The 12,332-nt window shown below is 39.8% G+C and overlaps 1 protein-coding gene across 2 annotated transcripts in view; it reads left to right on the top strand.

Moving 5' to 3' along the window:
• SESN3 (sestrin 3) overlaps window positions 1-12,332 on the top strand; it is a 74,356-nt gene that overhangs the window by 41,722 nt on the left and 20,302 nt on the right. Inside the window, exon 2 of one of the 2 annotated variants that reach the window (XM_072402751.1) lies at window positions 7,710-7,772. The exons of the other annotated variant lie outside the window; for it this stretch is intronic. Coding sequence (XP_072258852.1) covers window positions 7,710-7,772 — 63 coding nt within the window. The remainder of the gene's footprint in view (window positions 1-7,709; window positions 7,773-12,332) is intronic. 2 annotated transcript variants of the gene reach the window in all.

Raw genomic sequence — 12,332 nt, 5'->3', positions numbered from 1 at the left:
TTAAGGTTTCGGCACAACCCCTTCCACCATCCCACAGTCTAGTGGGGCATCTCGGTAAAGGTGTACCATTCTTTTTAAAGCTGAATTCACCCAGCCCCATGGTTGCCTCCCTGTCTACCTCTCTTCTTGGCCATAAAGAAGACGCACAGCAAGGAGAGAGGGAAGCTGTGATGCCACCATAGTATTGGGTGTATTAGACCCATAGTTTTTAGATTATAAGTAGACCAGAAGTACAGCTCCCACTGTCCTGCAGATAAACGAGATGAAAGTGATCCTATGTTTGAGTATATTGTAGATATTTATTTATCTATAATTTATTCAATTAAGATAGATGCTGTTGACCTGGACGTCCATTATAAAAGTTCTGGATACCAGTAGGCTCCATACAGCCCCTACTGTTGTCCTTGTTAGTGAGAACTCTGCACTCCATTCCCACCAACTGTGCCTGTGTAAAACTAATTTAACGTTGTTGCTCCCACATGAATTGGAGAGGGGTGAATTTTCTCAACCAAATGACAGCTTCAATTGCAAAGCAGTGTGAGATGATGTCTTCAGTAAACAGACCAATTTCTCACCCAAGTAAAAGTTTATTCAGATTGCTGAAAGATCTGGAAAGTGCAGAGTGGCTCCTTCTTGCAGCCTTAGCTCTTGTCCCACATTGTATAATCTGGGTAATAGTTGATATGACCTAATCTCCCCACTGATAACAAGGCTTGGCACGTGTTTAAATAGAAAGGCAGGAGTTTAATTTATAGCTGTGTGCAAGCGCAGAGTACACACAAAGCGATAGAGATTAATGTGCTCTGCTTAGTCCCATTTTATAGTGTGCTTAATCCTGTCATTAGTCAGGCAGTAATGATGCCATTAAATGTGGCTTCCTGGCGGGGAGACTCGCAAATGTATTGACGGTTCTAAGAAATTTGCAGCTTTCTGAGGATTTCGGTAGGATCTCAAAATGGATTTTGTATCCATAACGCTTTTGTTGCATTGAAAATGAGTTGTTGCTTAGCAATCCTCGGCCGAAACCTTTGTCCCCACGCATTCACAAAGGATGGAACAGGGTTCACTTATGAAACCCAGGGTACAAAAATAGCGTTTAACAGTTATGTCCTTTTTTCCATTCTCAAACATTAAAAAAAATTCCTAATACTTTTAAAGTTTTTACTGAAGCTATATAATACAAGAGTTAACAAGAAACTTGAAACAAAGGCTTTATGCAGTTGTGCATTATGCATGCGTACCATAAGGAGAGGGTAACAAAGCTTTTTTTAGAGCCTGTGGACTCCTAATAATCAACTCAACACCAGTAAAACCCGGCCTGAACGCTCCTCTTTCTGTATGACCACGTATATACCTCGCCTTCCTGCTCAAACCAGGTACTTTACCTACAAGCCCAGTTTCAACTTGGTGTGTAGAAACTCAACACAAACACAGATTTTAGCTTTTTACGCTAGCTGCATAGGAATGAATGATTTCTTCTTCTGGTGGAGATTCTGAATTTTGGAGGAGTTGTCATTATTAATGGTTTTCAAGTCAATCAGGAAAAGCCTTTAAAAGATGATTTCTCCCACTTCCAGCAGTTAGAGACACCAGTCTTGTCTTTCTCGTGGAGATATAGTTGCCCTTGGAGTTGAACTTCTAGATTTATCGCCTACTGTTTGATGCGGTTCTTCTTACCAGCACCGATCTCAGAACTGTATTCTGTAGTGACGTAGGTGTTGATGAAAGGGAAGGATTTCTGAGAATTCTGTGCACACTGGTTCCTTCCACCGAAACCCATGTTGAGGATACCGGTGAGAGGAAACACTGTGCTTAGCAGGAGACACAAGCTATTTCAGAAGATTTGTCTTCCAACGGGATAACATTCGGCAACACTTGCTACAGTAGACGTAAGTATTCACAGGAATATCTTTCTGGGCAATTTACCCAACAGGTTTGCTTTAAAAAGAATTTTTTACATTGCTTTTACACTGTGTAGTCACAAAACTCATTTTAAAGATTCCCATTCTTCATTTTTTTTTAGCTGGATTGATAATTGCACCAGTCCAGTTAAGACTGAGTTGGTTTATGGCTTTTGTCTACAGTATAAAGACGAAGGCTTCATTGTAATGAGGCTGCATGTCCAGCTTTTCATCTATTGAATGTTTCTGATTTTGCAGTTCTGTGTTCTACAATGTAGGGCAGTGCTAATGAGCTCTTTGGGGGAAAGCTGACCAACACAGCTATTACAGAAGAACTTCACTGAAGATAAACGCTGCCATCTCTCATGGTTTACTATTGTACAATAGGCAGTTACTGCTTTATTTTTTTTTGTGGCTGTATCCTAACAATGAAAGTAGTCTATAGTTTAGATGTGGATGTAAAATGTATTAATATCAGAATCAACCCAGAATTTTAAACTGGCTGGGAAGAATTTGTAGGTGGGTGGCAACCCCTGTGTTGTGACCCACTCCACAGTAGGCACCAAAAATCAGTTGGGTGGTTACTGAAAAGTGCTGGGTGGTGCACTCGGGTAAAAGGGGCTGGGGAGAACACTGAATTATGTAAGGGGGCATTTTCTCACTATATAGTGTTTCACTAAGCGTATGCTATATGACCAAAAAGTAGATGGACACCCCTATAAATTATATGGTTCATTTAGAATGGGATGACAGTTCATCCTAATCCTCACACATGTACTGTATCTGCAGAATTTACAGGAGCAAATTTGGTTGTCAATCAAAGGGAAGGAACCTCCCCATAGTGACGTCATAAAGCCATAACCCCGCCCACTCTGCCAGCGCATATCTGAGAACTGTGATGGGAGAGTGGGCGGGTTATATTGTGAAACACAGCCCGCCTACTTCCCTGAGCCAGGGATTTGCACGGGGGGCATGGTCCGCGGCTCGGGCCAGTGCGTCCTTCTGACTGAAATATTTTCTTGGGGGGGAAAAGCAGTTTTAGGCTGACTTTACGGCTGACAACGTAGCATCAGGTCATGCCGCTAAAGGAGAGCTTCATATTTCCTTTTCTACTCAAGAAGGGGCTCATAGTTTTGGTGACTTGGTCCTTTAACACACAGCAAAAGCCTACTTTATTGCGATTTATGAGGCAATGGTCCTGGTCCCCCGTCTTTTCTGCGGACCCCGTTGACAGAAAAGCAGAGGTTAGGAAAGCTAGAATGCTGTGCATCCATGGCCTCCTCTTCATATTTACCCAGGATCTGATTATGTCCAAAGCCTGATTAGGAACCGTCATAAAAGCCCAATTTACGATTTCTTTGCCGTATACCCCTGTAGGGGTTAAACCATTACAGTAGATGAAGGGATCCCTGAAGCACTGGGCTTTATCTGCGCTGTGACAAGGCCAAGGTCAGGAAACTCATGCTATTGAGCCTCAAGTTTGTGCACTGATATCATTTTGTAAAGCGCTGAGGCCAAATCACAGCTTGTTTCATTTTATTGTGAACGCTCACTTTAGCGAGAACCCACTCCAATCTGAGAAAAATGCAGCCTTTTGTACGGATAAATAAATTACTTGTCACCGCTGCTGTGATCTGATCTGACTGTAAAGTTTCACTGGCATTTCTCCCACTCCCAGAATCCTTTGTGCTCTTGTACGGTCAACATTTTTATAAGTTTCCATTAAAAAAAAAAAAGAATAGTCTGTATTGCAAATCAAGATAAAACCAGATCTCAGCTATGGTGATGGAAGTCCTCTTAAACTTGTATTTAATAACTGCGTGACAACATAGGTTGTCTTACAAAAGAGTCACCTTCAGAAGATATTTTTTTACATGGAGCTAAAGATAAAAAAATCAAAAAATTGTGACTTGGCAGGTTCTTTATTTCAGAAGGGACAGGTGATTTCCCTTCTGCAATAAAACAAACTTACTTGCTTGTTTGCAATCCCTTCTTTAAAAGATAGCACATGCGCAGCTCGGTCTACAATCTCTAAATAAACTCCCATGCACAGGAGCTATACCGTTCTGATTCGGCAAATCAAGATGCCAGAATATTCCAAACCCACAAGGGAATTGGCACCGGAGCAGAGAGAGGTGACGTGGGAACAGATGGGTTTTTTTTATTGAAAAAGAAATATGGCATGTGCCTTGTGCAATAAAGGGGTCACTGGGGGGAGGGGGTGTGTGTCAAAACGTGCAGTAGAAAAAAATAATGTATTTTAAAAAAAATACACAAACGCTATAAATATCTGTGTGTGTTTACCTCAACTTGTGACATATGTATATTATTTGGAATGGCATCCCAACGCACCATATTAAGTATAAACAAACAGACCGGCACACCACAATGCAGGTCCCGTCACCATTGGATGATTCAGACACACCTTTCTGTGGGTAAAAAAAGAGAATAAAGTTTGTTGACCTGGAATGACCTCTGCTAGTTAACAGACACGCAATGTGCTGCACGTTTGAAAGAGATAACGTCCTGTGGGTTTGTGGTATGTTAGCACCTGTCAATAAATACACCGACACAGACCTCGTAGCACGGTGACTTGCAGAATTCCCTGTAGACACGGCAGATACCAGAACAAGGTGGAGGTGCAGGAACATTTGCATGGGCTTTGTACAAATTCTTTATTCTGTTATTAGAGAAAATTATTTTGAGATCATCATCATGGGCAGCACGGTGGCTCAGTGGTTGGCACTCTGGCCTTTGCAGCGCTAGGTCCCAGATTCAAATCTGGGCCAGGGCACTATCTCCATGGTGTTTTGCAGGTTCTCCACGTGTCTGCGTGGGTTTCCTCCGAATACCCTGGTCTCCTCCCACATCCCAAAAACATGCAATTAGGTTAATTGGCTTCCTCCAAAATTGTCTTTAGGCTGTATTAAAGACATGACTATGGGCAGCACGTTGGCTCAGGGGTTAGCACTCTGGACTTTGCAGTGCTAGGTCCCAGGTTTGAATCTCAACCTGGACACCAGCTGCATGGAGTTTGGGGTCTGCGTGGGTTTCCTCCAGGTATTCAGGTTTCCTTCCACATCCCAAAAACATGCAGTGAGGTTAATTGGCTTCCCCCAAAAATTGACCTTAGACTACATTATTGACATATGACCATGGTAGGGACATTAGATTGTGAACTCAGTTAGTGACAGGACTATATACTTTGTACAGCGCTGCGTGATATGATGGCGCTATATAAATACTGTGTAATAATAATATGGTAGGGACAATGTGAGCCCCCTTGAGGGACAGTGACTATGGACTTTGTAAAAGCGCTGCATATTTTGTCGGCTATATAAATACTGTGTAATAATATTAATCATAGGGTAAAAATCTAGAGTTTGTAAATCTGATGCCAGACATTAATAAAGGTTCCAGCCTGTCATGCTGTCAAATGACCAGCTGCTAATGAACTATATGGTTTTAAATGGGGAGCAGTATTTTCCCCAGAATTTTTTATAAGCCGGGTGGGAAGATGCTTTAGGCAGGTGGCAGCCCAACTCTTCAGTGATCACCCAAAAACAACCAGGTGCTTACAAAAAAATGCCAAGTGGTGCGCTCGCTAAAAGGCGCTGGGGAAGACCCAATGGGACCCCCCTCCTCGCTTGATCAGCATTCATGTATTCTGGATCTGAACATTATTATTATCATCCCACTTGTGTCTGTATGTGGCTATACACAGTTTGAAATAAAGTCACTAGTGCAACACTTGGTCAGCAAGGTGCCCTGTTTGCAAGATGGTTGATGAAGATTACATTATATGAAAACAAAACTAAGAACATTTGCAACTCTTTAAACGCCACAATAAAATAAAAAATATACAGAGGATAAAGTACAACAGTGGAAATTAATTACAAGCAACAAAACAAGAAATGTTCTGAATAGGATAAAAACCTTAAAAACAAATTAAATGTCAACCAGTAAAAACTAAGAATACATAAGACATATAAAGAAAATTGATATAAGGAAGAAGGGTGCTTTAATATCACGTTTCCTGGTGATTATTATTATTCAGAACCAAAAAAGAGGAGTTTCCACAAATCCAAAATGAGAACACTATCCGCTAAATCTAATATAAGTTTTTAAAATGTTAATGTCATTATTTAAGTAACATTTAAAAAAAAATGTATGTAAAACAATGTATTTATTTTATACTCTTTTCGAAGCAAAAAAAAATCCTTCATGAATACCTTAAGTCTTCAACTTTTTATAAAAAGAATTCCGGATAAATGTACTAAAAAGGTCCTCATTCGGGCCCCCAAGCAGTCATTGTTGGAAGTTTGTGTTGATAGTAAGCTGGCACTAGGTTCCTACAAAAAATCGGCAACATTGCGATGCAATAAAGTTGAAAAAAGTCATTTATTTTTTTTTAAAAAAACACATCAATAATTTATAATACATAAAGGTCTTAAAAATGAGATTTACAACTTCTTAAAATAGAGATTTCTTTTCTAGACATAAAGTATTGAATCCAATGTGTTACAATAAATTTCATAAAATGAAGATGCAATTGATAAAAGTTTTATAGCTGCATATGTAAAAATAATTGATAACCTGCTAAGATTATTGTATTTTTATCATTTTTGAAGGGTTCATCCGATATGAATATATTGGTTAATTGAAAGATTCTGATGTGTTGAATCATCCCCCTGGTTTCCTATATGTTTTGGGGACACGGTAAAGTTCCCCCCTCAGAGACTCTGAATCACAGCCATGGAATCTCACTTGTTGCAGCAGGAATAAGTAACATAAAGAGACTCTGACCCTCTATTAGTCAATGAAGGGAAAAGAAAACAACAAACACTTTGACAACAAGGCTCACCTTTGCAGAGCTCCACCATTGGTTTGTTAAAACCTTTTAATGATAACGGGACCTTCCTGGTACAAAGCATCATGTGACTTCCTTCCTATTCTTTTAGGGTGCGGTCACTGGGTTTAAACATTTTCCCTGAGTAAAGGAAGGAAGTCGCTAACTCTGTGTAAGCCCTGATACCATCCAGCCTTTAACTTTGGATTTGGAGTCATACGGAGGAACAGAGTGGTGAAGGTGCATGGAGAAAGTGTGTATTGGAGGAGGTTGCTCTCTCCAAAGCTTTGAACTCAGATTTGGACATTTCCCCACCCTGAGGGATACCCTTTACCAAATAAAACACCTCTCAGGGACCCCAGTGCCGGTATCTCAATGAGCCTGGTTTATTAAAGCTCTCCAAGACTAGAACAGATTTACCATCATGGGAACACCCTGGTGATCTAGCAGACCTGATATGAATCTGAACCAGCAATGAAAGTATTTTACAGCTAAAAGAAAATAATTTTTAAGAAATCAATTTCAGGTTTGCTGGATCATCCAGGTTCTCTCAAGTCTATGTTCTTCAGTCTTGGAGACCTATAATAAATCAGGTCCATTGTGTTTTCACATCTGCCTACCTGCTGCAACTCACCCATTGGAAATCTGTTGGATATTTTTTTTTCACTTTATGGAATATGTTGGTGCCAATGGCTGTGGTTTGGAGATCTTGGTGATGGAGTCCCCGGGAGATATAAGCCAGCTGGTGAATCAGACAACCAGACACCATCACAATTCACTTTTCTTTAGAGCCCATACTTATAATATCTAATTTTACCTGTAAAATTGCTGTCATTTATGTTCTATGCACACACATCATTTAAAATCTTAACAGTGTTTCAATATATTTTAATCGTGGTCAGGAAAGAGTTTTACCGTTATTCAGTATACTATAAGCCCTTTTGTCCATTTTATTTTAGGATAAGAAAATCATAATCCCTCAACCATCAAGAGGACCAAGTGCCTTTATACCTGAAAAAGAGGTAACGCTTAGCAGTGCAACATGAGAGTGGTGAAGGGACAACAATCAAGCCTAATATACAAAATCTTTCATAAATTTCCATAAATTCTTTCTTCTTTCTGTGCCATCTTAATTCATTTCAAGTAAAAGATCTAATCAATCTTTAAAACAAATCCTTTAATACATTCATTTATTCAAATGTCCCAAATTTTTTTTTTTTTTCAGCTCAACTCGTACATATAATTTGTGTATTTTATATTTTTAATTGGTAATGCAACAGTTGGGCACCTGATTTTGATCTGCTATCTGTCTCTGTGTAGCAAAGTTTTTAATGGAAGGGAAGAAGCAGCACAAAGCTCCAATCAGGTGATCTGTAGTGCTTACTTGCTATCAACGAGCATGATGATAGGGTAGAACAGAGAGATAAGCTCATCAATCTGCTGCTGCTCCTTTTACTATTAAATGGTAAAGGTAAAGCAGGTAAAGTTGCTTGCTTGCTTTTGTGTATTTTTGTTTTGTGTCTTTAGCTGTTTTCCTGACTTTACATAGAGTTGCCACTTTTCAAAAAGTCACATATAGGGCGGTGCGCCCGGCTAAAAGAGGCTGGGGAGAACTCTGATAGATAGATAGATAGATAGATATATATATATATATATATATGATCACTGATATGTCTGAGCTACAGTATTTGCAAAGGGTTTCTGGATCTGATTACAACTGTTGACAGGTAAGGTAGCTCAGCGTTTATATTTAGCTATTTTCCAGGTTTACAGCTTGCAGTTACACTTATTTCAGACTTGGGGCTGGCTGCAGCATTGTATTGTGGGCTCAGTCACTAACAGTTGAGGTGGCTTTCCTGAAAGCGGCATGCCACTTATGACCATGCAGTTACTTTTCCTTCCATGCTGGAAAAACTGTGCCTCAACCACATGGTAGTGCATGCAAACACAATAACCCATGGTGCGTTTTGCTACCCCTGGGTGCATAGCAGCAGTTTGCTATGCTTATAGGAGCAGCTTACTTTGCAACCACAAATCTGGAAAGTGGCAGAGAATCGGAGAGGGCAATGGGCTCTACAGTGGACTAAAGCGGAGGTGAGGCAGTGGCACACACAATAATAAACTGTTGCCGGTATCCCCTACCTTGTCATATAGCACTGCAGAGGCTAGTAATTTAACAACAAAAATTACATAACTTAAAAATAAAATCTTAGGATTATTAGGCAGGTTTAATATCTGTTTAATTCAAATTCGGAGAACCTGCATAGCCACAATGGAACCTGAATAGCAGTTAACCTCGGCAGCGGTTTGTTCTTCTTCCTTTCTCTATCTAAAACGGTATTCTATAACTCGTAGGCAGGAGCTACCCTTTAATACAAAGCAGAGGTAAGGATAAATCATTCTCATCCTCCCTCTCCTCTCTGCTTCAGCTCTCTATAATTCTCCAGTTTCTATGTGATTGGGGTCACCGGGTTTGTCTGGTAAAGTGAGCGGCCTGCTGAGCTTGCATCTCCAGTGGGGTGTAGAATATAGGTTCTGTTTACATTCGAACTAAAAATACTCCCAGAAGGGCTGTAAAAGGGATAAGAATGACAATTAACGTACTGACAATGAATCTTGAAACTGTTTCTTTTTAGTTTTCAATGTCGGTGAACTCAGTAATTGAATTAAACATCAGTTATATATTTAAAAAATGTTTAATGCAGTTTTAGTAACCTTTGCTTTGATATATATCTAGTATAACTACCCAAATATGTTTTTTCATATTTTCATGTAATCCTGCTTCATTGCAGCTAGTTTAAAAAGTTAGTGAATACTAAGAATAAGAGTGAGCAGAGTGATGACCTTACCAATGTTGCTCTTCTCTTTTCCAGTTAGGCCCAATGGCCAGTTAGTCTTTGGCCATTTAAAGTTAGGAAACCTAGCTTTGCTAACAAATCTATTGGCAGATAACATTTTTGACATTTTATGTATTTCAGCTGTGTTTTTTTTTTTTTTGAAGGTGGTTGCCTGTATTTTCAGCTGTAAAAACAACTTGCTGGCTCGCTTATACATATGGTTTAGTTTTAGTAATCGCCAAAAGTTAATGGGCATTTAAAGACCTAAATGAGCTTGTTGTACTTCCCATTCCAAAAAAATGGGTGTTGGTATGGCGTTGGACCCCTTTTGCAGCTATAACAACATCCGCTGTTTCACAAGATCTTAAAGTAATGTTTCCAAAGCAGGGTTCCTCCAGCGGGTCCTAGGGGTTCCTTGAGCAATAAGCAATTTGGACCTCTCAGACGGATACCATCTTGATGGTCCTTTTGGCTATCTGTAGAGGTGACATTCTTCCCACTGATCATCAATGTATTATTTTTCCTACTGACCACCATGCAATATACTGTAAGCTGAGCCATGGATATAATGAATATAGAAGAGGCTCCCTGAAGACCCAAATGTTATTTCAAGGGTTTCCCAGTGTTAAAAAGATAGAGAAAGGCTGCCTTATATCATGTTTGTAAGAATTCGTGCCAATTCAGCCAAAAGAGCAATTGTGAGGGTAGATGTGTTGGAAGAGTCGACTTGGCTCACAGTCAGCGTTACAATTCTACTCAAAGGTTTTCAGTAGGGTCAGGGCTTGGTGCTGGCCGCAAGGTTTTCTCCACGAATTTGGCCTTCAGATATGGGACACAAGAAAAGGACTTCCCCAAAAATGTTGCTACTGTTGTTTTTGTATACTGTAAAAATTATTAGTACCCTTTACTGGATACACCAGAATTCACTAATTTGCAGAGACATCTGCACATGCTAGGTGGGTAGTTTAGATTTAAAGAAGACTATACTAAAAAACAAAAACACAATTACCTTCAATCTCACAGGGCAATCCGATCACTCCGGGGGTGTCTGGCATCGGACCCCGTGTTGTCTCGGCATCTGTCCTGGAGCCGGCTCTGCCATCTTTGTCTTCTCTTCTGGGTTTATTATCCTACGTCACCCGACCCAGGATGAAAAAAAAAATTTGCCGATCTCACTGTGCATGCATGTGATCGGCATATTTTTCTCTTTGAGCAAAAAGGCTCCATCTGTGCATGCTCAGCAAGCGCAGAAGGAGCGCCCAAGAGCCTCCCGGTATACCTGACGTAGGTATCCCGGGAGGCTTTGCGCTCTCATTCAATCTTAACGTCTAGGCGGCCAAAAATTAGGGGGTGGGGCTGCAACCTATTTTTTTTTGTGTTGCACCTAAAAAAAACTGCATTTTTACCTTGCATAAAAGGGTTCCCTACGCTTTAAGAAGATTTTTATATTTATTTGCGAAGTAGAAATTCTGTGTGTATGCTAAATTGCAGGGATGTCAGGTTCAGAACCCTCTTATTGATTATATATTATAAAACAAGGTTCTATTTTTCTGCTTGTTAATGCTGCACAGTGTTTTGTTGAAGCTTTATTTTACTGCACATCCACCAGCCAGGGTCCCAATAATACCCTTTCACCCTTTCTGCAGCCTTGCTATATTCATGAGCATACCCAGTTCACTTTTATCCTCAATAAAAAAAATAAAAAGAAAGCACATTTATAAATTTGTTTTTATAAAAACAACAGCAAAATGTAAAATATGTTATTTTAAAAAACACGGACACTCCTTTGGCCCCATTCCTGACACTTGGAGGCTCGGGGAAAATAATGCTGTTTACAAAGTAGAAATGACTCATAGCTGAAATTTTATGCCGGCAATCTAAAAAAAAAAATCCTATTTTTCCAACCAACGTCACCTGCCGGGCACATCTCATAAATGTCTGTTGACAGTGACAGATAATTGTTAATTTAAAAAATGCAAAACAGTTTATAGACTTAATGGATTAGAAGAATCACACTGGGAGGGTTTAATTAAGTAGGGTTCGGAGACCATATCCAGAGTGATGAATCCAAAATCTTCTTTGACCTGACAGCAGTTAGCAGTAATCTGATTGGTCGTAATGGGTTCCTGATATTTACACAATTCAAGCTGTAACACCCAGCTATAAAAATAGGGATTATACTTCCTTCTTTCGTGGCCTGTGTGTGCTACATTACTTTCTAACAGACACTCTGGAAGTTTACTGTGCTAATATTTTGCCTTCCCTGGATCCTCCTCCCCACCCTCATATAAATGCTAATTACTGAATTAAAGCTTTCCATTCTCATGACGGTGACATCATTACAAAGTTTTGCAATCCAAGCAAATAGTGTCCGTCAGGGTGCTGTTCCTAAAAACACAATGTTTTAGTAATGCCACATGTGATATGGAATCTTTATGGTCAAAAGAACCAATACCCAGGTTATGATGTAGTGGGTCAGGAACAGTTCTGTTGAGGAGGAAAGAGCTAGATGAAGCTGGAGGGTCCAACAGCTAGGAAATAAGTTGGGCTCTGTCTGACTTGCTGCAGCTTTTTATGCCCATTGAGGCGTATTTTTTAAAGTTCTCTAACATTGGAGAAGTAAGACTGTCATGGTAGATCCAGCAAACCTGGAATAGATGTGGTTTAGGGTTGAAAATATTTGCCAACAAATAATAATTGGTTTTAAAAGAAAAACATTCCAGGCTTGCTGGATTACCTAGCTTC

Source organism: Pyxicephalus adspersus, chromosome 1, assembly GCF_032062135.1.
Source record: "Pyxicephalus adspersus chromosome 1, UCB_Pads_2.0, whole genome shotgun sequence".
Taxonomy (NCBI): domain Eukaryota; kingdom Metazoa; phylum Chordata; class Amphibia; order Anura; family Pyxicephalidae; genus Pyxicephalus; species Pyxicephalus adspersus.
The sequence above is the reverse complement of the archived record's forward strand: the minus strand, read 5'-3'. Positions and strand labels throughout refer to the sequence as shown.